At 44.9% G+C, this 27,923-nt stretch overlaps 1 protein-coding gene across 2 annotated transcripts in view; it reads left to right on the forward strand.

The window, feature by feature from the left end:
- The window catches only part of LOC136626915 (probable cation-transporting ATPase 13A5), a 57,974-nt gene that overhangs the window by 20,357 nt on the left and 9,694 nt on the right, over window positions 1-27,923 (forward strand). For both annotated transcript variants that reach the window (XM_066601877.1, XM_066601884.1), the window contains exons 8-21: window positions 330-402; window positions 3,532-3,663; window positions 3,794-3,964; window positions 4,822-4,979; window positions 9,174-9,362; window positions 9,937-9,998; window positions 12,448-12,598; window positions 12,685-12,768; window positions 12,906-13,062; window positions 13,903-14,020; window positions 15,324-15,448; window positions 17,941-18,110; window positions 25,295-25,417; window positions 27,684-27,763. In XM_066601877.1, the coding sequence (XP_066457974.1) occupies window positions 330-402; window positions 3,532-3,663; window positions 3,794-3,964; window positions 4,822-4,979; window positions 9,174-9,362; window positions 9,937-9,998; window positions 12,448-12,598; window positions 12,685-12,768; window positions 12,906-13,062; window positions 13,903-14,020; window positions 15,324-15,448; window positions 17,941-18,110; window positions 25,295-25,417; window positions 27,684-27,763 (1,793 nt within the window). The remainder of the gene's footprint in view (window positions 1-329; window positions 403-3,531; window positions 3,664-3,793; window positions 3,965-4,821; window positions 4,980-9,173; window positions 9,363-9,936; window positions 9,999-12,447; window positions 12,599-12,684; window positions 12,769-12,905; window positions 13,063-13,902; window positions 14,021-15,323; window positions 15,449-17,940; window positions 18,111-25,294; window positions 25,418-27,683; window positions 27,764-27,923) is intronic.

Raw genomic sequence — 27,923 nt, forward strand, 5'->3', positions numbered from 1 at the left:
AAATCTGACTAAGGGGAACCTGTATTTTCTTCCCATGCTTACACTGAGTAGACCTATTGCCTTTGAGCACTGCAGTCCTGACTACAAATCCAAAGAAAAGCAACATCCGAATTTGTATGTTCTTCTTTAGCTTGCATAAAGTTTCTTCGATACTCAAATACGTTAATTGGAGTTCTATTACATTTGGTCAGTGTGTTTGAGAGACCAAGAAGTATAAGGATTGATGTTAATTATGGGAGTGCTAAAGAAGATTTTGGTTCTATATACGCAAATTATTTCAGTGCTTATGGTTGAATATAACCAGTATTTTCTGTGTGTTCATTTAATAGCAATCTACTAAACTTAATAATTTGGTCAAAGCTCACAACAACATGAAGGTGAACATTTGCCGGAGAGATGGAGGTATGAATATTCGGTCATTTTCTTTTGATATACAGTGGTGCCTTGACATAAGAGTTTAATCCATTTCGAGACGGAGCTCTTAAAGGGGTTGTCTTGCGAAATCAAGTGGGGTTATACACTTCTGTATGGCCATATTAATGCACTTTGTAATATACATCGTGCATTAATTATGAGCCATACAGAAGTTATTCCACTTACCTGCTCCGTTGCTAGCGTCCTCGTCTCCATGGTTCCGTCTAAATTCGCTGGCGGCTTGCTTTTTTAGACGCGCTTGCGCAGTCCGGTCTTCTGCTCTGAGCACGAGACGCTTCAGTGTGCTCGCCGCTACAGCTCTTCTGCGCTTGCGCAGACGAGCTGTATCTTCTCGGGAGCGCGCTGGAGCGGCCATTCTGCTACCATCCTCTGTTAGAGGAAGGTGCAGAAACTGGAGCCGCCCAGCCGAGAAGCCCAGCCCAGCAGAGCCGCCCAGCCCAGCCGCGCAGCGCAGCCGCCCAGGTAAGTGATGGGTGACGGACTGACGGGGGTGACGCGTGACTGACTGCCGCTGTGTCCCCGGAGCCTGCCGCTGTGGCCCCGGAGCCTACCGCTGTGGCCCCGGAGCCTACCGCTGGGCCCCGGAGCCTACCGCTGGGCCCCGGGGCCTACCGCTGGGCCCCGTGCCTACCGCTGGGCCCCGGGGCCTACCGCTGGGGAGCCGGGGGCTAGCGCTGGGAAGCCGGGGGCTAGCGCGGGGAAGCCGGGGCTAGCGCAGGGGAGCCGGGGGCTAGCGCGGGGGAGCCGGGGGCTAGCGCCGGTTACCTGCTGCCTGGCGGTGGGTGACTGGTCGGCCGCGTTCAATCCCGGCGTCCGGTCGGCAGCTGCGGGGCGTCTGGTTGTCAGGGAGACACAGCTGGTAGCGTCTCGGGAGCGCGCACGTCGGGCTACAGCAAGGGACGGGAAAAGAGCCGGCGGCCATCTTGGGGAAACTTTTTATAAGTTGCTGAAACGCTGGAACTGTAAGTACAAACCAGCTAGAAAAGTCATTTACAGGGGGGCTTAGTAATGTTTGCTTAATTAGGGGAACTGGGCAAAAAAAAATGTCACTGCTTCCTCGAGACAACCCCTTTAAGCCAAAAAAAAACTTGTATGTCAAAGCACTTTTCCCCATTGAAATGCATTTAAACGCCATTAATGCGTTCCAATGCATTTCAATGAGCAAACTAACGACAAAAAAAAATCAATACTCACCTACCGCCTGTGTTCCCCGATGACCTGTGGCGCTGCTGCAGGCTGTTGCTCCCTCCTGCATGCTGACACAGAGCATTGCTTTCTGAATGCGGGGCTTGAATGCCCCACCTCCAGCAAGCTAAGCTCTGATTGGTTAACTCAGCGCCGCGTCAGCCACTCCAGCACCAGTGACAGCCTGCAACAGCACCGCAGGTCATCGCGAGGACAAAACGCCGGCAACAGGTGAGTATAGTTTCCCCATGAGCCTCAGCTTGCGAGCTTTTTAATGTGCAAGCAGGCTCGTACCCCAAGTCTTTGCTCGTAAATCAGAGCAAAAATTAGAGAGAGAGCCTGCTCGCAAGTCAAAAAACACGCAAGCTGAGGCACTTGCATCCCGAGGTACCACTGTGTGTTTATAAATTCTGATTATATTAGTGGCAAAATTATAACAATCTCTTGGGTAGTGAGGGCTTTCCAAAGAATGCTGCATGCTAAATAGCATGCCCCGTTTCTGCTAAATGGTATGGATGGAAGGATATTGTAACTAAAATAACACCGTTCTTCATGACTTTGAACTGCTGTCAGAATGGGCCTTTCCAGTGTTTTCAGTGAGAGGAGAATCATCCTTGGGTACCATTTAGGTACAACATTTAATAAGAAACATAACCATAAACTAAGTTATGATGCATATAGGATATGGAGCATGGAGTCCGGTGGTGTACTTCTTAATCTTATGTGACTTTTCTTTCCCTTGCTTTCACCTCTGAAAGTCTGTGCTTGGTCTGTGAGTGTGACTCATTTCTTAAGTCTGGCTGAAGAAAAAGAGTCATGTTCACAGATCAAGCACTAACTTCAAGGAGTTAAAGGGGTTGTCTCACTCCGAAACGGGTTTTTTTTTAATTCAATAGGCCCCCCGTTCGGCGCGAGACAAACCCAAGGGATGGGTTAAAAAAAAAAAAAAAAAAGTTTATTACTTACCCGAATCCCCGCGCTGCGGCGACTTCTTTCTTCCTTTACCAAGATGGCCGCCGGGATCTTCACCCACGATGCACCGCGGGTCTTCTCCCATGGTGCACCGTGGGCTCTGTGCGGTCCATTGCTGATTCCAACCTCCTGATTGGCTGGAATCGGCACACGTGACGGGGCGGAGCTACGAGGACCAGCTCTCCGCCACGAGCGGCCCTATTCACCAGGGAGAAGACCGGACTGCGCAAGCGCGTCTAAAAACGCCAGAAGACAGCGAATTTAGACGGATCCATGGCGACGGGGACGCTAGCAACGGAGCAGGTAAGTGAATAACTTCTGTATGGCTCATAATTAATGCACGATGTATATTACAAAGTGCATTAATATGGCCATACAGAAGTGCTGAACCCCACTTAATTTCACGAGACAACCCCTTTAAGTCTCGGGGCCCTGAGATAAATTTTTGCACCCAGGACCATGAGCCTTTGACAACGCCCCTGATAGTGGTAATATAAAAAAACACCCCTGGACTCCACATTCCCTGTTCTATGAATACTATAACTTAGTTTTAAAGAGTACTGCCCAATAGCTTGTGTTTTTAATGAAATTAACACAATAGGCAATTCAGACAACTGACTTTAATAACGTTCATTTTTTAAGGGACTTTTTAAGTTTTAGCTTTAATGACTTATGCCAGAGTGGAGTCCCTTTGTTCTACTCATTGTAGGGTCCCAGGTATTGATCATAAAGATAGACCATCAATATTTTACAATATCCTTGAAACACCTTTAAATTATTATTCTTTTATTGTTATTTTTTATTATATTCAGGCAGATGCAAGAATATTAAAAGGAAGAGCAATTATTTGATAGATAAGTCCTGAACTTTGAATAAGAGGACATATATTTGTTTTTTCTAAAAAATTAAAACTAATGTGAATATACAATTTTCTTGCAGATTGCAGTCAAACAGAGTCTCGGCATTTAGTTCCAGGGGATATTATTATTTTATCTGGCAAAAATTTTTTCATGTCATGTGATGCCATTTTAATCAATGGAACTTGCATTGTCAATGAGGGAATGTTAACAGGTAAGTTAAGAATCCAGAACCCAAGCATTGACTGATAACAAGCATATGTTGATTTCCTTGTGTTGATCATACATTATTCAGACTGTCTGTCAATCTGCTCACATGATATATATTTTCTTGGTTCTCTCAGGGGAATGTATACCTGTGACAAAAACACAGCTACCACATGGAGATGATACAATGCCATGGATGCAGTACAGTGGAGAAGATTATAAGCGCCATGTCTTATTCTGTGGGACTGAAGTCATACGGACTGAATCCACTGCACAAGGTCCAGCCAGAGCTGTAGTCTTAAGGACTGGTGAGTGTAATTATAATATATATATATATGTGAACGAGCAAATTATGCGCAAATTTAGATCACGCCTTTAGCTTCATTCACGCGACTTTTCCATACGCGAGCAACGATCTTTCGCATGGCTATTTGTGCGTTAAAAAAAAACGATCGTCTGACCGAGGCCTCGCTGTGCATTTCTGCATCTAAACAATGGACTCTTCTGTGTTTCTTTTGTAATCACGGTATAACACTCTCATTGGTTTCAATGGGGCCTCACAAACATGCGCTCATATGCGGGGCTTTCTAGCGCTGCAATTTTTGAACGCTGTCTGCTCTATTTTGCTGCGATTAACGCACTTCATCACCCATCAGAATGATGGTGTGCATTAAAACCCACTGTCGGAGGCAGGAACCTGTGTCCAAAACAGCAGTAAAATCGTGGTGCTTTGCCAATGGAATGTGTGAGAGTGGCCTTAGGCTTAAATTCCCAGTCATGTTACAAGGTCAGACATGCTGCCTTCTAATACGTGGCACTCTAGAGGTATTGTACCATCTCCCACTTGCATACTATATACATCCAACCAGGGGCATAACTATAGAGGATGCAGGGGATGCGGTTGCACCCGGGCCCAGGAGCCTTAGGGGGTCCTTAAAGCCTCTCTTCTCCATATAGGGAGCCCAGTACTATGAATAAAGCATTATAGTTGGGGGCCCTGTTACAGGTTTTGCATTGGGGCCCGGGAGCTTCAAGTTACGCGTCTGCATCCAACATATATAAATGCTTCACTATACAAAAATTAAAAGCAGATATCATGATTAATTTCTATTTAGTGTGCTGTGTCAAGCAGTTTACTAATATCTTGGTTTATATTTTCTCTTAGGCTTCAATACAACTAAAGGGGATATGGTGCGGTCCATATTGTATCCAAAACCCTTAAACTTTAAACTGCACAGAGATGTTAAATGGTTTTTCATATTTTTGGGATTTCTAGCTGTTGTTGGCATTGTATATGCAGTGATCATATTTGCACAGCGACAGGTACTGAACATTTAATTACCATTGTTTCTGCAAAATTAAATCTCTAAGTGATTTTCTGATATGACTGTGGAGTGATTAAACCCTTTTGGTACAGTTCATAAACATCTGTTAGTGAAAATTTGATATAACTTTCAAAGCAATCACAATTTATTTTGAATGTACAGAGCCTAATTTATCCAAACTGCCTTACGGTAAAACTGTCCTTGCTGCCAGTAGCGATCAATCAGAGTTCAACTTCCATTGTTCCGAGCAGTTTAACATTTCAAGGACCAAGCACGGTAAATTTACAGTGCTTGGTCCTGGGTTTTAATCCTGGCAGATAGCAAAAGTATGGCACAGGATAAAAGCTCCTGCTCCTCCAATCAAGCATAGCCGAGGACATGGAGGAGAAGGCAGAAGTGTATTTTAACCGCTTCTGCCTTCTCCTTTACAGGACTATGTAGCGCTCAATGAGCACTATGTAGTGCAGAGAGAAGGCTAATTATTACTTCTGCTATTCGGCCAGGTGATCACATGACCACTGGGTGCCCCCTGTCACAGCAGAGCTGCAGAGTCCTAGCAGACCCAGATCAACTCTCCAGTGACTACTGTCACTACAGGGGGATGTTTTTCCCTGTAACTGGGGCTCTTATGGATGCAGTGGAAAATTGTGAAATTAAATAAAAAGGCAATGTGAATGACCCCCAGGAGTCTTATATGATATCATGGGGGACATAGATGGTGAAAAAAATAGTAACAAAAATAAGTTAAAAAAATTACAAAATAAAATAAAAATATATACATAAAAAGATGCCGAGTTGCCAACCAAAACCGTTGTCATATGCACCCTGTAATCCAAAACAATACAAATTATATATCTAAATGGGCAAATCAAATTGAGGAACCCATTACTGTACTTTATTTTAGCGTAAATTTAAAAAATAAATAACTATAATTGAAAGAAAAACAATCATAAAAAAAACCCTATATGTCACAGAAAAAAAAACGCAGCAAATATAATTTTGATAGCTGAATAAGAAAAATAGGGGAGTAAAACCACAACATCGGTAAAATCCGTAATAAGTCTCTAGTCCTTTAGGACTAAAACACCCTGATACTTTAGGGGTTAAGAAGTGACAGCTGAGCCCTGATTGATTGCCATGGGCAATTAAGATAGATTTACTGTTGAGGCCCACATGGTTACTTATTTCAGAAACTGGTGAATAACCAAGATCACAGATTTCACCAATTTGATTTATTCAGAAGTTTAGTTAGGTTTTCCATCACCCAGGACAACCAAAACCCTATCCATAAGCTAGGTGATAAATGTATGATACCTTGAGTCTTCCTTTACTGGCACCACCACTGTTTACTGGAACGGAGCTCCCAAGCCCACATTTCTCCTCATAGCATGATTGTAGTGAGAAGGAGTTTAAATGGAGTGGTCACACATATGCCCTGCCGCTCCATTCAATGTGTTTGGGATTGATGGAGACAGCTAAATGTAGAATATGTGCCAGAATCTATGTGAAAATTCCACCATGTGAACATGCTCCTAAATGCAATTCCTTCACGCCCACCCAACAACCTGGGAGATTGGAATTCACCTTTAAAATGTTATGTTATTCTCTCTGAATAAGAGCAAAACAAGTTGGCTGTCCTTGCATAGTTACAATTCCCAGTGTGCATAACTAATGACATTACTACTTGCTTTTTAAGTTTATTTTAGAAAATTCAAGCATCAAGTTCACAATCAAATTCCTTCTAGCTTTTTAGCCATTGATAACAAAGTAATCAACTATAACGGCTCAGTCAGACGAGCAAATTTTGAATGCATATATAGTTGTAATTTCAATTTGCATCTATTAGAACCAATGCTTTTCAATGAAAGCGGTCACATGTCCATTATTTACATGCGAATAAAATTTGAACATGTAAAAAATAGTACAGCGTTTCGCAATACGCACATCGCTTTCAATGGGGCCAGCGCTACTGCCGCCCCATTGAAAGCAATGGCAGCGGATCGCTATCCCCTGCTGCTGCTGTGACAGCTGCAGTAGGGGATTGTTTGGATGTGAAACCCCTGGATGCTGTCACATCCAGGGGTTTCACCTTGTTGTCAATGGGGCTGGCAGCAGTGCTGACTCCATGGAGAACGTGCAGAGAAGATCACGATCTTCTGCCACAGCCGTGACAGCTATGGCAGGGGACTGCTTCATTCCTGCAGGGATAAAGGAATCCCCTGCTTTAGCTGTCCCAGTTGTAGCAGAGGTCCGCGATGCTATCCCATTGCTTTCAATGGGGCCAGCGCTGCTGCCACCCCATCGAAGGCAATGGGTTGCAGGCAACCCCCGTTGCAATGAATTTTGGGGGGGAGGGAAAGGGTGCTTGAAATATAAGCCCTTCCTTGAAAATCATCCCTAGCTGTAAAAAAGAGAAAAACATCTTACTCACCTAGAAGAGCTGTCCAACTCTTTTCCCCCTCCCCATCAGTCTACTTCTGTCTTCTGTTGGCTGGGGATTGAAAAACCCTGCCTCCAGAAAGTGCTGCCTCTGATTGGCTGAGTGCTGTGACCAATCAGAGGCAGCGCTCAGCTGTCATTCACTTTTATTTGCGAATTTTCCCATCGTGTGACTGCACAAGTGCGGGTAAAAAAACTGCGTCTGCTGCTTCGGTCACGCATTTTTTATACATGCGTTTTGCGGCTTTTTTTACCCTCATCTATAGATGCGGGAAAAAAACACTCACGGGACCGAGCCCTAAATGTTGTCTCCTTACGCCATTCCTTTTTCTTAAAAATCCCTAAATTTATCAAGAGAGCACCTTACATGACCAGAATGAGATTAGGATTTAAAAATAACAGAGACCACTGTGTAAAATAAATCTGTTTCCTTTTTTAATATGAAGTCTAAAGCTTTTTTCACACGGTATACAAAATCGCGAGATTTTGTATCGATGCAACATCGATACAAAACACATGTATGTGAAGCCAATGGTTTCCAATAGTGTTCTTTCACATGAGTAATATTTTGTAGCCTGAAAGAACCCATTGGAAACCATGAGCTTCACATACATGCTTTTTGTAGCTATGTCGTATCGCTACAAAATCTTGCAAGTTTGTAGCCCGTGTAAAAGAGGCCTAAATATAGAAGTGTTACACCAAGTAACTGGTGATGGTCTTTTCAAGCACAATACTATTTTTCATTGCTCTATGCAAAGCAGGATTATTCTAATTCATTTTAGAATAATCGTTTGGGGTTTTACCAAAGCTGGCACAAAGGAACGGCAGAGCAGTTACCTATAGTAACCCTTTTTTGTAAAATAAAAAAAGCATAAACAGAATAAAAAGAATTGGAATAAGCCGCAGCACATGTGAAAAAGACTTGGGAATACTAATGCATCACAGACTGAATATGAGTCAACAGTGTGATGCAGCAGTAAAAAAGGCAAATACAATTCTAAAGAGAAGCATAGAGTCTAGATCAAATTAGGTAATTATTCCCCTCTACTCTTCCTTAGTCGGACCTACTGTGTCCAGTTCTGGGCACTGCAGATTTAAAAAGTCATGAACAAACTATAATGCATTCAGAGAAGAGCTACCAGGATAGTGAGCGGTCTGCAAACTGTGTCCTATGAGGAACAGTTAAAGGATCTGGGAATGTTTAGCTTGCAAAAAAGAAGGCTGAGAGGAGACTTAATAGCTGTCTACAAATATGTGAAGGGCCTTCACAGTGCAGAGGGATCAGCCCTATTCTCATTTGCACAAGGAAAGACTAGAAGCAATGGGATGAAACTGAAAGGGAGGTGACACAGATTAGATATTAGAGAAAACTTTCTGACAGTGAGGGTGATCAATGAGTGGAATAGGTTACCATTGAAGGTGGTGAGTTCTCCTTCAATGGAAGTCTTCAAATAGAGGCTGGACAGACATCTGTCTGGGATGATGTAGTGAACCTGAGGGGTTGGATTAGATAACTCTGGAAGTCTCTTCTAACCCTTTGAAAATGCAACTTTGTGGGTTGCTATGGAAAACTGCTCAACGGTTTTTTGTTTTTTTTTCTTCAAATTTTCGTAAATGTATCCCTACTACTCAGCTGTTGGCATCTAGTTTTTGTTTCTCTTGAGGCAAGTTATCCACAAACCCCTGATGATACAGACCCTTCTACTAATATATAGAATTATGATGTTGTACCGTATATTTTTTTTCATAACAGATTTCAGTTGGGAGAATCATTGTGGAATCACTTGTGCTTTTGACATCTGCAATTTGTCCAATTATTCCAGCTGCTCTAACAGTTGGAATTATATACGCTCAAAGCAGATTGAAGAAAAAGACTATATTTTGCATTAGTCCAGATAGAATCAACATGTGCGGCCAGCTCAATCTCTTCTGTTTTGACAAGGTAAATATATTCTAATTTTCTTTTACTCATTTTGTATCCATACATTATATGGCCAACAGTTTTAGTGGTTTATTTATGCAACTATGGATTGTGTGGTCAGATTATGTGACTACTTGTCACTCTCAGGCCTCGTTCACATGAGCGTGTATTTGTGCGGGCATACGTGCGCACAAAACCATGCGTCTATTAGAGCCATTGTTTTCCTATGGTGTGTTCACATGTCCGTGTTTTACAGGCGTGCAAATTTGCGCACCTGCATAAGATAGGACATGCGTGCACTGCATAGGTCCATGCTGCGTGTAAATATTCCCCGCAGGATTATTTGCGCAGCAGCCGCGGCCCCATTGATGGCAATGGGCACGGACCTGCATTGACGCGTGTTTGTGCACTATGTGGGTGCGCACTTTTGTGAATGTACCCTAAGGGATGAAAATACTAAGGTATGCATTGATTAATACGATTTAAAATAAAGTAGATTGATGCTGAAAATGTGTTCATTTCATATTCTATTGTACACAAGGTATTTATGTTTGTGAATTATATAATATCACAGTTTTCATTATTCTGTATTCAGACTGGCACTTTAACAGAAGATGGACTGGACTTAATGGGCGTAATACCGTCAGGAGGAACATGGTACTTTTTTGAGTTATTAGCTTTCATACACTATGTCACGTAGAATGCTTCAGACTAAACATGTCAGGACATGAATATAAATGATTCCCCAGAGTACCCTAGAAAATGGTGTTTTTACAGGCATTTTGGGGATGTTCAACTCCTTATTGATGGGGCAGTTTTTTGTTTTTTCTCCTTATTTTCAAAAAATCATAACTCTTATTTTTCTGTTGACATGGCTGTCTGCAGGTCAGTTTTTTGCGGGATGATTTTTGCAGTGATTTTCGGGGAAGGGTTTGAAATTTCAGCCCTTTCCTGAAAATCATGCCTAGTTTGTGTAAAAATAAAAAAATATATATACTCACCTCTCCGCCGCTGTTGGGGCTCGGCGCGTCTAGCCGCTTGTGTGCCTGGCACTATACTGAAGCTCTTTCAGCAGGTGGGGATTTTAAATCCCCGCCCACTGAAAGAGCTTCAGAGCAGTGCCGGGCACCAAGCGACTACACACGCCGAGCCCTGACAGCAGCGGAAAGGTGAGTATATATATATTTTTTATTTTTACACAAGCTAGGCATGATTTTCAGGGAAGGGCTATATTTCAAGCCCTTCCCCGAAAATCACTGCAGTTGGTGCCTGCAGCCCATTGCTTGCAATGGGGCTGCCAGCAGCAGCAGCGGCCACATTGAAAGCAATGGGCATGGAGCTTTGTTCATGCATTTTTTTGCACATCCTTGCAGCGCTGCTTTTTGCTAGGCTTTACTCTATACACACTGCAACAAAAATTACATGATTAAATTCATTAAATGGCTGAGCGTTGCCTTTGATTGGCTGAGCACTGTGACCAATCACAGGCATCGTTCAGCTGTCATTTAATGAATAGCTGAGCCCTGCCTGTGATTGGCTGAGCACTCAGCCAATCAGGCCAAGTACTTTCTGGAGGTGGGGATTTTTAAATTCCTGGCCAGGAGAAAGTACGTCAGAATAATGCCGGGGAGCCAGCAGCTATGGATAATTTTGAGAGAAGGGCTTATATTTCAAGCCTTTCCCCCAAAAAATCACTGCATCCCATTGCTTTCAATGGGGCGGCTGCAGCTGTGGCAGAGGATCGCGTTCTTCTCCATATGTTTTCAATGGGCATGGAGCTACGGTCAAGCACATTTTGCACATCTGTGCAGTGCATTTTTTTGGCGCACATAGGTGTGCAAAAAAAATGCTCGTCTGACTGAGCCCTTTCTCTTAAAAAAAATAAAACATCTTTTAAAAAAATGTTTTTACTGCTATCTTCTGACCACAATAACTTTTTTATTTTTCTGTTGATATAGCTGTGTGAGGACTCATTTTTCTGCCAGATGACCTGTGGTTTCTATTGGTACCATCTGGTACATATGATTTTTTGGTAGTTTTTTTTACTTTTTCTTGTAGATGAAGTGGAAAAAAAGTGCAATTTGGTCATTGTGTATTTTTTGTCTAACAACATTAACAATGTTGGATAAATAATACAGTGTATTTGTAGAAAAGATGGATGTGGCAAAATCTAATGTTTTTTTTTGTTATGATGCTTTTTTTTTTTACTAAATGTAACAAAGGGAGGTTTTAATAGGCAGAAATACATGGCAACCTTTAGGGCCTCCAGAGATTCCCCATCTGCCATGACACCCAGACAGCACCCTATCGCTGGAGACATTTGGGACCTATTATTGCTGATTGGGCCATTTAAATGCTGCTGTCAGAATTGACAGTGGCATTAAAAGGTTTAATAGTCGTGATCAGTATGAACTTAGATTGTGGCTGTTATGGTAGGATGCCAGCTGTCAAAGGCTAGTTGCCTATTGAGCCGGCCTGAGTTTCCGAGCCAGTGCCACACTATCGCTGCGCACATAGGAAGCATATGTACATCCTCTAGTGTCAAGAGGTCAAAATTTTGTTACGTTTTGGGTAGATATTTATTTTTTAAGTGCTACACAGTTGTCTTCAAAGTAAAAGTACAATACCTATAACATGCTGAATTTGGATGAAAGGGCAACTGATTCTGAAACTACTACAAAAATGACAAAACTCAAAACCCTGCATATGCAGATGTCACAAAATTTTACTAAAGACTTTAAAATAACATCTGGGTGCAAGGCTTTTGAGCAAAAAATAAATAAAGAAAGCCACTGATAATGTGTCAAAATGATGTGTTTGAAAGTGTCTTTACAACATAGTTGGCAAAATCACTCTACAAATGTAGCCTGTTCATAGATATTTGCTACATGTACAGGCAAGCAGTAAACATACCACCTCTGAAGGATATATCTATTGAATGACATATCTTCCTTTACATTGAGCCTCTTTGATGGAGTAGGGATTTCCCCCTGACTGAACTCATATTTAGAAAATCCCCTGTGGCAATAGGGTTGGGAACCACTGATGTATACTTAGTACAATATAATGTTTTAGGTATCTAAAAACTTTAATATTTTGTATTCAGCTTTCAGGAAATGCTTGAACATACTCAGTTGCAGGAACTTACCTGGGGACCTTTGTTTGGTGCTATGGCAAGCTGCCACTCAGTCATCATGGTTGATGGGAATCTACAGGGTGATCCTTTGGACCTCAAAATGTTTGAAGCAACAGGCTGGGTAATATAATGGCATCTAGATGTTTTAGTTGCCTAGATTTTAAAGGTTATACAGTTTTGTGAGCTTTGATTGGTTTCTTATTTCAGGTGTTAAAAACTACTGATGAAGATTGTTGTAAAGAAAATTCCTCAGGGAGCATGGTTGTCCATCCTGGGCCGGGGGCATGGATTGTAAGTTCTCATATTGTTGCAGAATTAGTGACCTTCTAGATAATCTACTGTCCCTTTGGGTACAGGACAACTGGAATAAAGCCAAGATTCTGGACATGTTAAAAAGATTTTAAAGATTTTCCCCTTTTGCCTCACAGAATACAGTGGGGGGTATAAATGTTTTGTTCCAGTACCCTTTCTCTTCTGCCATGCAACGTATGTCTGTCATCACTGAGGTTATTGGAGGGGACGAGCTGACTGTGTACATGAAAGGAGCTCCAGAGATGGTGGCCAGTTTTTGCAGGCAAGAAACAGGTAAGTTAATAAGACCATGAACTGAATCTTGTACCTCAAACTAGAGGTGCACATTTACAGAACCAGTACACGAGGTGTGTTCAAAAAGTATCCAACCTTCATTTTTTGTGCGTAAACAAATGAAGCCGTGGTTTGGTGCACGTATTTAGGCGACCCTAATGGCATGCTTACATTTTTTTCCTACCTGCAGGAGCTGTCAGTCGCCATCAGACAGCTGATGAGTGTGGAAGTGTGAGTGCCGTCTCATTTTCTTTTCTGACAAAAGGACAGAAAAACTTGAACAACTCTACTGCATTAAACTTTTTGTGTAAAGCTTGGTGATTCCTAAGTAAAAACGATCCTCTGGCTTCAAAAGACCTTCGGGGATGAAGCAATGGGCACCACACAGATAGAAGAGTGGTACAACCGCTTCAAAGATGGGAGCACATCAGTGGAGAGTCAGGCTTCCTACTCTCCCCACATGGCTCCATGTGACTTCTTAAAATGCTCCTGAAAGGAACCAGTTTTAAGTCCAGAGAAGACATCATGCAGAATGCGACGGACCAACCACGTGCCATCTCAAAAGAGCGTTGGGAGAAGTGTGGCTGCCATGGGGGACTACTTTGAAGGAGATTAGTGTAAGATTGTTGTATCTGAATACATTTTGTTTTTCTGACTAAAGGTTGGATACTTTTTGAACACCCCTCATACATTTATCATTGACATTGCTCCTTTTGTGATTAGGTGCATTTCAATAACAGATCAGACTTTATTGCTCTACTAGAAAGAGATGTAGAATCTGATTTTTATTTGTGTTAAGTGATTCTTTTATATATTTATTCGTTTTTTTTAATTATCTAGTCCCTGAAGAATTTTCAGCTGTACTGGAAAACTATACCTTCCAAGGCTTACGTGTGATTGGAGTGGCATACAAAATTCTTAAAAATGCAAATCGAGATGATTTAGAAAGCATTGAAAGGTAAGGAACAGAGTAACTAATAGAAACTTGCTCTTCAGCAACCTAAATTTTAAGAATATATATATATATGCAAATATATTTTTAAACCCTACCTAACATGCATCGTACATATATGGCACATGTCAGGTTGTCAGGTGTCATTGAATGCAGTGGACTTGAGAGTGGAGCCTGCTCCATACATGTTAGGGTAATTCTGTTGATTCTGACAGTGGCATTTAAATATAACGATAAGGATTATGATGTGCCGAATGCCTGCTCTCGCAATGACATTGCAAGGTGCCGATGAGGCGTTATGGCAGCCTGGAGCCTTCTGAAGGCCCCCAGGCTACCATGAGATTATTACCTTCTAAGACTGTGCCTGTGCATATCTTAATAGGATGCATATCAGAATTCAGTATAAGGCAAAACTAATAGTGGAAATCACAATGCTCTGCCTGTTTCATTGTGCGACAGACACTAACAGCGTCTTATAATGGGCTCTGTTAGGATCCATCATAGATTCTTATGCAGCGCAAATTTTCCATTAAAAACGACAGACACCATTATAAAAGTCAGTGAGAGCAGTTGGGTGCTGCTGGTGTCGAGCATGACATGATCTAGAAGAAGTTTGTGGTTTTCACTATAAACAAAAGCCAAAATGCAGATGTGAAAAGACTACAGTTTTCAGACTGCAACTCACCAGAGCAAGTTTTGTTATGGCAGTGACTGAGAAAGGGCTGGTTAGATATTATAATGAGAAGAAAAGTCAGCCCCAGCAATGATGTGACATGCACAAATTAGAACCAAGTGTGTGCGCTCAAATGGTGGTCAAGACTGGGAGTGTGTTGGTTACTTGGATTGTAAGAAATTCCCCTAAACTAGGGTAGGGGGTAATTTTCCTCCCTGGGATCCCAAAGTGTGTGTTAAGGAAGAAATACACTTCCTCTCAGGATAGATGATTTACTATGAAACTTTACTCCATACACATTGGTGGGACGTCCCAGCATACAAGCGAGCAATAAGAATATGTGCAACTCGTTTCGGAGCAAAAACTAGCTCCTTTCTCAAGCACAAATCTATGGGGGGATTGTTGGCCGCTGGAATGTTTAAGTAACAGGCCCAAAGAGAATCCACATCAGGTGACCCGGTGTTGGAATCAGTCCAAAAGTGGTGATTCCAATGCTGCGGGTCTGGATAAGGATTTTACCTCTCTGGACAACCCCTTTAGTTTTTAAAGTTACCTTTTTATTGAATACATTTGTCAATCCAACGTATATGTAACTCTAACACTGGAAATTCTGTTACTTTCTCTATCTCTTTTAAGGGAACAAATTGAAAGTGACATGGAATTCCTTGGTTTGCTGATACTGGAAAACCGTCTCAAACCAGAGACTAAGCCTGTACTGGAAGAACTGAATACTGCCAATATCAGGACTGTTATGATTACAGGTGGGGATTAATGAAATTGATAAGATACATTAGAAATGCACAATGATGAAACAGCACATTTAAATGAAACCCACATAGAATTGTGTAAGAACATAGGGGAAGGACTTAGCATTAGAGATGAGCGAGTATACTCGCTAAGGCACATTACTCGAGCGAGTAGTGCCTTAGCCGAGTATCTCCCCGCTCGTCTCTAAAGATTCGGGGGCCGGCGCGGGTGACAGGTGAGTTGCGACAGGGAGCAGGCGGAAGCGGGGGTGGGGGGGAGAGAGGGAGAGAGAGATCTCCCCTCCGTTCCTCCCCTCTCTCCCCCGCCGCTCCCCGCCCCCGTCGACCCCCGAAACTTTAGAGACGAGCGGGGAGATACTCGGCTCAGGCACTACTCGCTCAAGTAATGTGCCTTAGCGAGTATACTCGCTCATCTCTACTTAGCATGCTATTGTGTACATGCCTGCCTAGATTTCCACTAACATTGTTTTTCACAATATAATGTATAACTATTAGTATACAATACGTTTCACCTAGAAAACTTCACCTATTTAAAATGACGCAAACAGTTTTTTGATTACCAGGATTTGGCACAGTCAGTAGTGATCTAAAGTGTTTATAGCTATGTAATATGTAGGAACCATTGCTACTTATAGGCAGTACTGAATAAGTTTTTGATTATGGTGTACTGTATATTGTGCAAAGAAATCAGACGTTTGCTTCACTGCAATACTTTGTTTAAAGGTTTTATGCCTTTTTCAAAATGTTAGTAAGTATTCATTAATAACTGTTTTATTACACAAGAGCAAACAATATACAATTTAATGTATTATATAAGAAACAAGTCAATTGTAGCTAAGGACTTGTCTACAGCTATATTGTGTCTATTGTGTCATATGCAGTCTTCATGTAAATAAGTAGAAATATTTATTTTGTATACATTTGTGTACAATTTTGCAGACTTCGTATATGCGTGACGGGCTCCGCAGCGTAATATTACGCTGTGAAGCCCGTCACGGCGCCCCCCAGAGCCCCTATACTTACCTGCGGGAGATAGCGTGAAATCGCTTCCCCGCCCACCACCGCCGCGTCACCGCTCGTCACCGCCCACCGCTCTCGCGTCACCAGCCTTGTCACGTGCACGGCCGGCCGTGTCACGTGATGCGGCCGGACCGCGTCATTTGGCGTCATATGACGCTCGGCGGTGGGCGGGAAAGCGTTTTTTCACGCTATCTCCCGCTGGTTACAGCGGGAGATAGCGTGAATGGACGGCTTCCATTGACTGCAATGGAAGCCGTCAGTGCGTACAGCCCGTCCTCACCCGCAGAAAATAGAGCATGCTGCGGGTGAGGACGGGAGAAATCGCGGTGCGTAATTCCGCGGTGGAATTACGCATCGTGAGCATGGAGCTATTAGGTTCAATAGAACCTAATAGCTGCGTGCAACGCAGCGGATTTTCGCCGCGAATTACGCGGCGGAAATCCGTTCGTGGGAAGGAGGCCTTAATGTAATAAAAAAAACCAAATGCTTAAAAAAAAGTATAAACACAAAAATGTTTATACTTATAGGCTGGATTTAACAATAAACAATATTTTTCAGAGGGCAACCCCTTTAAAGTAAATTCCACTTTTTAACATGGCATTGTTACCTCCAATATTTAGTCCTAATTAATTTCTTGAATTATTGTATTGTTTGAGCAGGATGCAGTATACTTCTAAGTTCCATTTAGCAGTGGTTGCAGGCACCAATAATATTATCATTTATTTTTATGTGTATACAGGGGATTTTAATATCAGAAAAATGGTGCTCTATTCAACAGAAAGGTATATTAAAGGGGTTGCCCAGTTGTAAACTATTGATGCTCTATTCTAAGGATAGGTCATTAATAGTAGATCAGCAAGGGTCTGCTGTCTGGGGCCCCTGCCCATCAGCTGTAAACTGGGCCTTTGTACTCATGTATTGAGCTGATTTCTGCAGGAACCACACAGCTCCATTTCCTCTGCAGTGGCTAGGCTTGGTATTACAGGTATTGAAGTGAACAGGAGCTGGTCCATATGAGCACAAAGGCTCAGCTTGCAGTTTTAGATTAAAAAGTTAAAATGGTATTCAATAATCTGTAATGTCCTTAGGACCAGATTCACATGACCATAAGTGTATTTGCGTGCGTTTTGTGGTGCGTTTTTTCGGAATGGGAATTGTGTATTTTCAATCACATCAGCATATTTTCCTATAATTTTTGCATGTGCAAGTTGTGCAAAGTTGCGCATTCAAAAAAGCACACACTGATGCTCTCAGCCATTGAAATGGGCAATAATTTCATGAGCTCAAAATGTTCTCTTTTCCTGCACAAATGTTGGTTGCAAAGTATAGCCCGCTGCATATGTTTTGTGTGACCGAATTGCACATGTGAATAAACCCATTGAAATTAATGGGTTCTATTTTCTGTGTATTACGCATGCAAATACGCCCGTGTGAATCCAGCCTAAATGTTGAACATTTTTATACAGGTGACAACATACAAACAGCAACTACAGTTGCAAAAAACTGTGGAATGATTCCTGAGGACAGCAAAGTGATTTTGGTGGAAGCTCAAGGTCCTGACAACTGCTCCCCAGCTTCAATTACCTGGAAAGTTCTGAATTACCCGCAAAGTGTAAACGATGACAAGTTATTACAGGTATCGTCAATTTATGTTTTTGCTATGTTTCAAAAATTATGACTTAGTTGAAACACTTTGATGCTGCCTATCGTTTCAAATAGTTAGAGATTAGAGATGAGCGAACACCAAAATGTTCGGGTGTTCGTTATTCGGAACGAACTTCCCGCAATGTTCGAGGGTTCGTTTCGAACAACGAACCCCATTGAAGTCAATGGGCGACCAGAACATTTTTGTATTTCGCCGATGCTCGCTAAGGTTTTCATGTGTTAAAATCTGGGCAATTCATGAAAGTGATGGGAACAACACAGCAACGGATAGGGCAGGCGAGGGGCTACATGTTGGGCTGCATCTCAAGTTCACAGGTCCCACTATTAAGCCACAATAGCGGCAAGAGTGGCCCCCCCCCTCCCAACAACTTTTACTTCTGAAAAGCCCTCATTAGCATGGCATACCTTTGCTAAGCACCACACTAGCTACAACAAAGCACAATCACTGCCTGGATGACACTCCGCTGCAACGTCTCCTGGGTTACATGCTGCCCAACCGCCCCCCCTCCCCCCCACAGCGCACACCAAAGTGTCCCTGCGCAGCCTTCAGCTGCCCTCATGCCACGCCACACTCATGTCTATTTAGAAGTGCGTCTGCCATGAGGAGGAACCGCAGGCACACACTGCAGAGGGTTGGCACGGCTAGGCAGCGACCCTCTTTAAAAGGGGCGGGGCGATAGCCCACAATGCTGTACAGAAGCAATGAGAAATATAATCCTGTGCCACCGCCATCAGGAGCTGCACACGTGGGCATAGCAATGGGGAACCTATGTGCCACACACTATTCATTCTGTCAAGGTGTCTGCATGCCCCAGTCAGACTGGTAATATGCACCTTAACAGTAACCGCGTTGGTGGTAATGTGGTGGTGACTGCGGACCTAGTAGCACGGTTGTATTTTGTTGGTTTTCGGAATGCGGCCAGGATTAAGTGGGCCGTGGCGGGGGGATGGTGGGGGGGCTCTCTTGTTGTGTCGGTAAAGGTGAAATTCTTGGACTGCCACCAGACGAACCAATGCAAAGGCATTTGCCAAGAATGTTTTCCCTGTTGGAGGAGGAGGGGGATGTTTTTGAGGCACTACGTGTCCTCTCCACGTGTCCGTGGTTATATGCACCTTAACAGTAACCGCGTTGGTGGGAAATGGCCTCGCCGCCATCATGTCTTTGGGAAGCCTCTGTTTCCACACCCCAGAGACATACCATTAGCAGCGGTATAGGCAGAGCCCAGAATTCGTAACATTTCAGCCGTAGCATTAGGACAGGCCCCACTAACATATCAGTAGCAGCATTATAGGAGGAGCGCAGTCTTCGTTCCATGTCAGCAATAGTAGCACTCAAGACAGGCCCCAGTAACAATTCTGAAGCAGCAGTATAGTGGGAGCGCAGTCTTAGTTCCATTTCAGTAGCCTTAGTATAGCCAAGGCACAAGTTACATTTATGTAGCTAAAGTGTAGGCCAACCCCACACACCTTTCTGTACCATGAGTGCAGGCGAAGAACATAGAAATTACTATGATTACACTGTAGGTGAGGGCCCCAAAAAATTGGTGTACCAACAGTACTAATGTACCTCAGTAAAAATTGGCCATGCCCAACCAAGATGGCAGGTGAATCGCTTTGGTTAATGTGGCTGAAGTGGTAACTAGGCCTGGAGGCAGCCCAGTGTAACGAAAAATTGGTTCAAGTTAAAGTTCCAACGCTTTTAAGCGCATTGAAACTTATAAAAATTGTTCAGAAAAATTATTTGAGTGAGCCTTGTGGCCCTAAGAAAAATTGCCCGTTCAGCGTGATTACGTGAGGTTTCAGGAGGAGGAGCAGGAGGAGGAGGAGGAATATTAGACACAGATTGATGAAGCAGAAATGTCCCCATTTTGGATGGTGAGAGAGAACGTAGCTTCCATCCGCGGGTGCAGCCTACGTATTGCTTACGTATCGCTGCTGTCCGCTGGTGGAGAACAGAAGTCTGGGGAAATCCAGCCTTTGTTCATCTTGATGAGTGTTAGCCTGTCGGCACTGTCGGTTGACAAGCGGCTACGCTTATCTGTGATGATTCCCCCAGCCGCACTAAACACCCTCTCCGACAAGACGCTAGCTGCAGGACAAGCAAGCACCTCCAGGGCATACAGCGCTAGTTCAGGCCACGTGTCCAGCTTCGACACCCAGTAGTTGTAGGGGGCAGAGGCGTCACCGAGGATGGTCGTGCGATCGGCTACGTACTCCCTCACCATCCTTTTACAGTGCTCCCGCCGACTCAGCCTTGACTGGGGAGCGGTGACACAGTCTTGCTGGGGAGCCATAAAGCTGGCCAGGCCCTTAAAGACTGTTGCACTGCCTGGGATGTACATGCTGCTCGATCTCCGCACCTCCCCTGCTACCTTGCCCTCGGTACTGCGCCTTCTGCCACTAGCGCTGTCGGATGGGAATTTTACCATCAGCTTGTCCGCAAGGGTCCTGTGGTATAGCAACACTCTCGAACCCCTTTCCTCTTCGGGAATGAGAGTGGGCAGGTTCTCCTTATAGCGTGGGTCGAGCAGTGTGTACACCCAGTAATCCGTTGTGGCCAGAATGCGTGCAACGCGAGGGTCACGAGAAAGGCATCCTAACATGAAGTCAGCCATGTGTGCCAGGGTACCAGTACGCAACACATGGCTGTCTTCACTAGGAAGATCACTTTCAGGATCCTCCTCCTCCTCCTCCTCAGGCCATACACGCTGAAAGGATGACAGGCAATCAGCCGGTGTACCGTCAGCAGCGGGCCAAGCTGTCTCTTCCCCCTCCTCCTCATCCTCCTCATGCTCCTCCTCCTCCTCCTGTACGCGCTGAGAAATAGACAGGAGGGTGCCCTGACTATCCAGCGGCATACTGTCTTCCCCCGCCCCCGTTTCCGAGCGCAAAGCAGCTGCCTTTATGGTTTGCAGGGAATTTCTCAAGATGCATAGCAGAGGAATGGTGACGCTAATGATTGTAGCATCGCCGCTCACCACCTGGGTAGACTCCTCAAAATTACCAAGGACATGGCAGATGTCTGCCAACCAGGCCCACTCTTCTGAAAGGAATTGAGGAGGCTGACTCCCACTGCGCCGCCCATGTTGGAGTTGGTATTCGACTATAGCTCTACGTTGTTCATAGAGCCTGGCCAACATGTGGAGCGTAGAGTTCCACCGTGTGGGCACGTCGCACAGCAGTCGGTGCACTGGCAGCTTAAAGTGATGTTGCTGGGTGCGCAGGGTGGCAGCGTCCGTGTGGGACTTGCGGAAATGTGCGCAGAGCCGGCGCGCCTTTACGAGCAGGTCTGACAAGCGTGGGTAGCTTTTCAGAAAGCGCTGAACCACCAAATTAAAGACGTGGGCCAGGCATGGCACGTGCGTGAGGCTGCCGAGCTGCAGAGCCGCCACCAGGTTACGGCCGTTGTCACACACGACCATGCCCGGTTGGAGGCTCAGCGGCGCAAGCCAGCGGTCGGTCTGCTGTGTCAGACCCTGCAGCAGTTCGTGGGCCGTGTGCCTCTTATCGCCTAAGCTGAGTAGTTTCAGCACGGCCTGCTGACGCTTGCCCACCGCTGTGCTGCCACACCGCGCGACACCGACTGCTGGCGACATGCTGCTGCTAACACATCTTGATTGCGAGACAGAGGAGGAGGAGGAGGAGGAGGGTGCTTTAGTGGAGGAAGCATACACCTCCGCAGATACCAGCACCGAGCTGGGGCCCGCAATTCTGGGGGTTGGTAGGACGTGAGCGGTCCCAGGCTCTGACTCTGTCCCAGCCTCCACTAAATTCACCCAATGTGCCGTCAGGGAGATGTAGTGGCCCTGCCCGCCTGTGCTTGTCCACGTGTCCGTTGTTAAGTGGACCGTGGCAGTAACCGCGTTGGTGAGGGCGCGTACAATGTTGCGGGAGACGTGGTCGTGCAGGGCTGGGACGGCACATCGGGAAAAGTAGTGGCGACTGGGAACTGAGTAGCGCGGGGCCGCCGCCTCCATGATACTTTTGAAGGACTCAGTTTCCACAACCCTATACGGCAGCATCTCAAGGCTGATGAATTTTGCTATGCGGACGGTTAACGTTTGAGCGTGCGGGTGCGTGGCGGCGTACTTACGCTTGCGCTCGAACACTTGCGCAAGCGACGGCTGGACGGTGCGCTGAACTACACTGCTGGATGGGGCCGAGGACAGCGGAGATGAGGGTGTGGGTGCAGGCCATGAGGCGGTAGTGCCTGTGTCCTGAGAGGGGGGTTGCATCTCAGTGGCAGGTTGGGGCACAGGGGGAGAGGCAGGGGTGCAAACCGGAGGCGCTGAACGGCCTTCGTCCCACCTTGTGGGGTGCTTGGCCATCATATGTCTGCGCATGGTGGTGGTGGTGAGGCTGTTGGTGTTGGCTCCCCGGCTGAGCTTTGCGCAACAAAGGTTGCACACCACTGTTCGTCGGTCGTCAGGCGTCTCTGTGAAAAACTGCCAGACCTTAGAGCACCTCGGCCTCTGCAGGGTGGCATGGCGCGAGGGGGCGCTTTGGGAAACACTTGGTGGATTATTCGGTCTGGCCCTGCCTCTACCCCTGGCCACCGCACTGCCTCTTGCAACCTGCCCTGCTGATGCCCTTGACTCCCCCTCTGAAGACCTGTCCTCCTGAGTAAGCGTTGCACACCAGGTGGGGTCAGTCACCTCATCGTCCTGCTGCTCTTCCTCCGAATCCTCTGTGCGCTGCTCCCTCGGACTTACTGCCCTTACTACTACCTCACTGCAAGACAACTGTGTCTGATCGTCATCGTCCTCCTCACCCACAGAAAGTTGTTGAGACAGTTGGCGGAAGTCCCCAGCCTCATCCCCCGGACCCCGGGAACTTTCGAATGGTTGGGCATCAGTGACGATAAACTCCTCTGGTGGGAGAGGAACCGCTGCTGCCCAATCTAAGCAGGGGCCCGAGAACAGTTCCTGGGAGTGTTCCCGCTCCTGAGCAGGTGTCATTGTAGTGGAGTGAGGAGGCTGGGAGGAAGGAGGAGCAGCAGACAGAGGATTCTGATTTGCAGCAGTGGACGGCGCAGAACTGCGTGTTGACGATAGGTTGCTCGAAGCACTTTCTGCCATCCAGGACAGGACCTGCTCACACTGCTCATTTTCTAATAACCGTCTCCCGCGTGGACCCATTAATTGGGCGATGAATGTGGGGACGCCAGAAACGTGCCTCTCTCCTAATCGCGCAGCAGTCGGCTGCGACACACCTGGATCAGGAGCTCGGCCTGTGCCCACACCCTGACTTGGGCGTCCGCATCCTCGGCCGCGTCCACGTCCTCTAGGCCTACCCCTACCCCTCAGCATGCTGTATTACCAGTGATTTGATTTCACAGGCAGGAAATAGATTGGCGCAAGACTGCAGGCCAAATATAATTTTTTCCCTTTTTGGAAAACGAAAGGCCCCACTGCCTCTAGTGAATGAATAATCTAAGTTTAATAACTGTGCTGTGTCCCTGCTAATGTGTCACAGAACGTGAGGGTAGCAGAGTTATTATAACTCTGGCAGAGCAGGTATTTTTTTCCCAATTAAGGAAAGCAAATGGCGAAGCCAGCAGTAAAGCGTAGCTGGGTGCGTTTGATTTTTTAACGTTGTACACGCAGCTCACACGTGTCCACAGCCCTTAGGACGGACAAAGGCTGGACAAATAGATTTGTTTTCAGTTTTTTTCAACCAAAAGGCAGCACTGCGTATATTCAATGAACATGAGAAGTTTAATAACTGTGCTGTGTCCCTGCTAATGTGTCACAGAACGTGAGGGTAGCAGAGTTATTATAACTCTGGCAGAGCAGGTATTTTTTTCCCAATTAAGGAAAGCAAATGGCGAAGCCAGCAGTAAAGCGTAGCTGGGTGCGTCTGATTTTTTAACGTTGTTCACGCAGCTCACACGTGTCCACAGCCCTTAGGACGGACAGAGGCTGGACAAATAGATTTGTTTTCAGTTTTTTTCAACCAAAAGGCAGCACTGCGTATATTCAATGAACATGAGAAGTTTAATAACTGTGCTGTGTCCCTGCTAATGTGTCACAGAACGTGAGGGTAGCAGAGTTATTATAACTCTGGCAGAGCAGGTATTTTTTTCCCAATTAAGGAAAGCAAATGGCGAAGCCAGCAGTAAAGCGTAGCTGGGTGCGTCTGATTTTTTAACGTTGTACACGCAGCTCACACGTGTCCACCGCCCTTAGGACGGACAGAGGCTGGACAAATAGATTTGTTTTCAGTTTTTTTTCCACCAAAAGGCAGCACTGCGTATATTCTATGAATAATAACTGTGTTGTGGCCCTGCCTATACAAATCTTTCCCTGCAGTATCAATGGAGGGTGCAATGCTCTGCAGAGGCGATTTTGAGAAGAAAAAAAATATGCAGCACAGCTAACAGCAGCCAGCACAGTACTGCACACGGTTAAATATGGCCCTAGAAAGGACCGTTGAGGTTCTTGAAGGCTACACTCACTCCTAACACTCTCCCTGCCTATGCAACACTTCTGTCCCTAATGCTGGGTGCAACGCTCTGCAGAGGCGATTTTGAGAAAAAAAAAAATTGCCACTGCTAACAGCAGCCAACACACAGCTATCAGTGGCCCTAATAAGGACCTTTGGGGGTCTTGAAGCCTACACTAACTACCAATTCTTTCCCTACAGCAGCTCTGGTACAAACAGCACTGTCCCTCATCTAACTCACCAGGCATCTGAGGCGAGCCGCGGGAAGGGCCGACTTTTATATTAGGCGGACACCTGATCTCGCCAGCCACTCACAGCAGGGGGGGTGGTATAGGGCTTAAACGACGCAGGGGGAAGTTGTAATGCCTTCCCTGTCTTTCAATTGGCCAGAAAAGCGCGCAAACGTCTCAGGGAAGGAAGTGAAAGTAACCAGAACACCGCATGGTGTTCGTTACGAATAACGAACATCCCGAACACCCTAATATTCGCACGAATATCAAGCTCGGACGAACGCGTTCGCTCATCTCTATTAGAGATGTATTGGTTCTATAATGCAGTTATAATATTTTATAAAGTGTTAGATAAAGTCTACGTATCCTGCGTCTGACATGCAGTATTCTTTTATTTCAGCTTTTTTTGCTCTGATCCTTTAGCTTTGTAAAGTCATTTATGTAATTATATTATAACTAAGATTATTAAATGTGTTATCAGGAAATATCCATTAATTTTGAAGACGGTTTGGATGGCAAATTCCGAAGTGGTGATTATCATTTTTCAATGAGTGGGAAGACTTATGAAAACGTGGAGAAATACTTTAGTGATTTGTTACCAAAAGTAAGTTGTAACTGCATAAAATAGCAGCCTTTAAATGTACATACACTGTTTAACAAAGATTGGTTTTATATGTACTAGTGTTTATGGACCTTCTCAAATCTCACTAATATTATTGTACACAGGTTCTCGCCTGGCACGCTCACTTTACAAATGTCTGCTGATGTTTACTAACATATTCAATAGTTTAACCCCTTAAAGGGGTTGTCCCGCGAAAGCAAGTGGGGGTATACACTTCTGTATGGCCATATTAATGCACTTTGTAATGTACATTGTGCATTAATTATGAGCCATACAGAAGTTATCAGAAGTTTTTCACTTACCTGTTCCGTTGCTAGCGTACTCGTTTCCATGGAGCCGTCTAATTTTCAGCGTCTAATCGCCAAATTAGACGCGCTTGCGCAGTCCGGGTCTTCTTCTTTTCTCAATGGGGCTCCGTGTAGCTCCGTGTAGCTTCGCCCTGTCACGTGCCGATTCCAGCCAATCAGGAGGCTGGAATCGGCAATGGACCGCACAGAAGCTCTGCGGTCCACCGAGGGAGAAGATCCCGGCGGCCATCTTCAGCAGGTAAGTAAGAAGTCACCGGAGCGCGGGGATTCAGGTAAGCGCTGTGCGGTGTTCTTTTTTAACCCCTGCATCGGGGTTGTCTCGCGCCGAACGGGGGAGGGGGGGTTGAAAAAAAAACAAAAACGTTTCGGCGCGGGACAACCCCTTTAAGGACACGGCCTATTTTGGGTTAAGGACGCAACGATTTTTGGCGGATTTTCATCTCCATTTTTCAAAAGCCATTACTTTTTTACTTTTCCCTCGACACAGCGGTATAAGGGCTTGTTTTTTGCGTGGCGAACTGTAGTTTTTGATGGTGCCATTTTTGGGTACATAGAATATATAGTAAAACTTTTATTATTTTTTAGGATAACAGGGAGAGAAAACGCATCAATTCTGCCATAGATTTTTTTTTTACAGCGTTAATCATGCAGCATAAATTACACAATAAATTTTTTCTCCGTGTTGGTACGATTACAACGATACCAAAATTCTTATATTTTTTCTGCAACAAAAACCCTTTTTTGGAAATCTTTTTTTTTTCTAAATTGCTGCATTCAAAGTCCTGTAACTTTTTTTATTTTTCTATGTACGGAGCTCTGTGAGTACTTATGTTTTGCAAGATGAGCTGTAGTTTTTATTGGTGCCATTTTGGGGAATATACGGCTTTTTTGATCACTTTATTGCTCCCTCTGTGAACCCTTCCTATGCCGCGATCTACATGGATCGTGGCAGGAAAGGGGCTAACAGCGGTGGTGCATCTCTGATGCACCCCCGCTGCTGCAGCGGGAGGCCGGCTATGACTGACAGCTGGCTCCCGCTGCGGGATAGCGCGAGATCTGTCATGATCTCACACTATCCCTATGACATAAGGGTACGTCATTTTGTGAGAAATACTCGGCTCCCATGAAGCACCCTTACATCATGGGGAGGGAAGGGGTTAAAGGGATTTTCCGGAACATTAAAAAAAAAGAGTTTATGGCCTTGAAATGAAGAAAAATTCAATACTCCCCTATCCTGGCAGCCCCCCGTCCAGAGCTGCAGCCCTGATGCCTACCGCACGAAGCTCAGAAGAAGTGGAGGGCAGTCACATGCCCTTCTTTGTGCACAAAACCACTCAGTCACTCAAAGGCTTCAGTGGCACAATGAACAGCACGTGACCGTCCTCCACTTCTTTCAAGTTAAGTGCAGGGGGCATCGGTGCTGCTGCGCTGGACGGGGAGTTGCCGGGATAGGTAAGCATTCAATTTTTCATTATTTTAAGGCTGTGGGACCTTTTTCTATGTCCAGGAAAGCTACTTTAATCATAAGAGATCATAAAAATGTTATTTGCACATGATCACAGCATCATTTACTATACAAGGAGGTATGCACCGAAGATATGTAATCATTATAGCTATTGTACTTTTGAGATCATTGAATTGGCCCTATGCCTATCTATGCAACAGTTTTGGCTAAACCAGTCCATTGACAGTCAGAACACAACAGCCATTTAGGAAAATTGCTGAATTATTAGGTAAGGTCATAATTATGTAAATGTGTTGCTCCAATTAAGTTTTTATATTTTAGGTTAAAGTAATACACAATCTATATTGAGAGTACTTCTTAAGATAAAGATTGACATATTACAGAGTAATGGGATACAACAAGTACCTCAGAGATTGCAGACATGTATCTTTGTGAATTTTAAAAACCAGTAACAAAATTGCCGTCCTTTCCACAGTTATTAATGAATGGCACAGTTTTTGCAAGAATGTCTCCTGGGCAGAAATCAGCAATTATAGATGAATTCCGAAAACTTGAGTAAGTATTGCTATGTATGGCAAGATTATTGCAGACCAGGCTAGTGAAAACAAATCGCGGCATGTTCTATTTCTGTGCCAGTCTCGCAGAGGCCCGCACAGAAATGTCACTCCTGGGCAGCCGGCACATCAAAGAGCCGGAGCCGCGGGAGAGGTGAGTG

This window comes from Eleutherodactylus coqui, chromosome 1, assembly GCF_035609145.1.
Source record: "Eleutherodactylus coqui strain aEleCoq1 chromosome 1, aEleCoq1.hap1, whole genome shotgun sequence".
Lineage (NCBI taxonomy): Eukaryota > Metazoa > Chordata > Amphibia > Anura > Eleutherodactylidae > Eleutherodactylus > Eleutherodactylus coqui.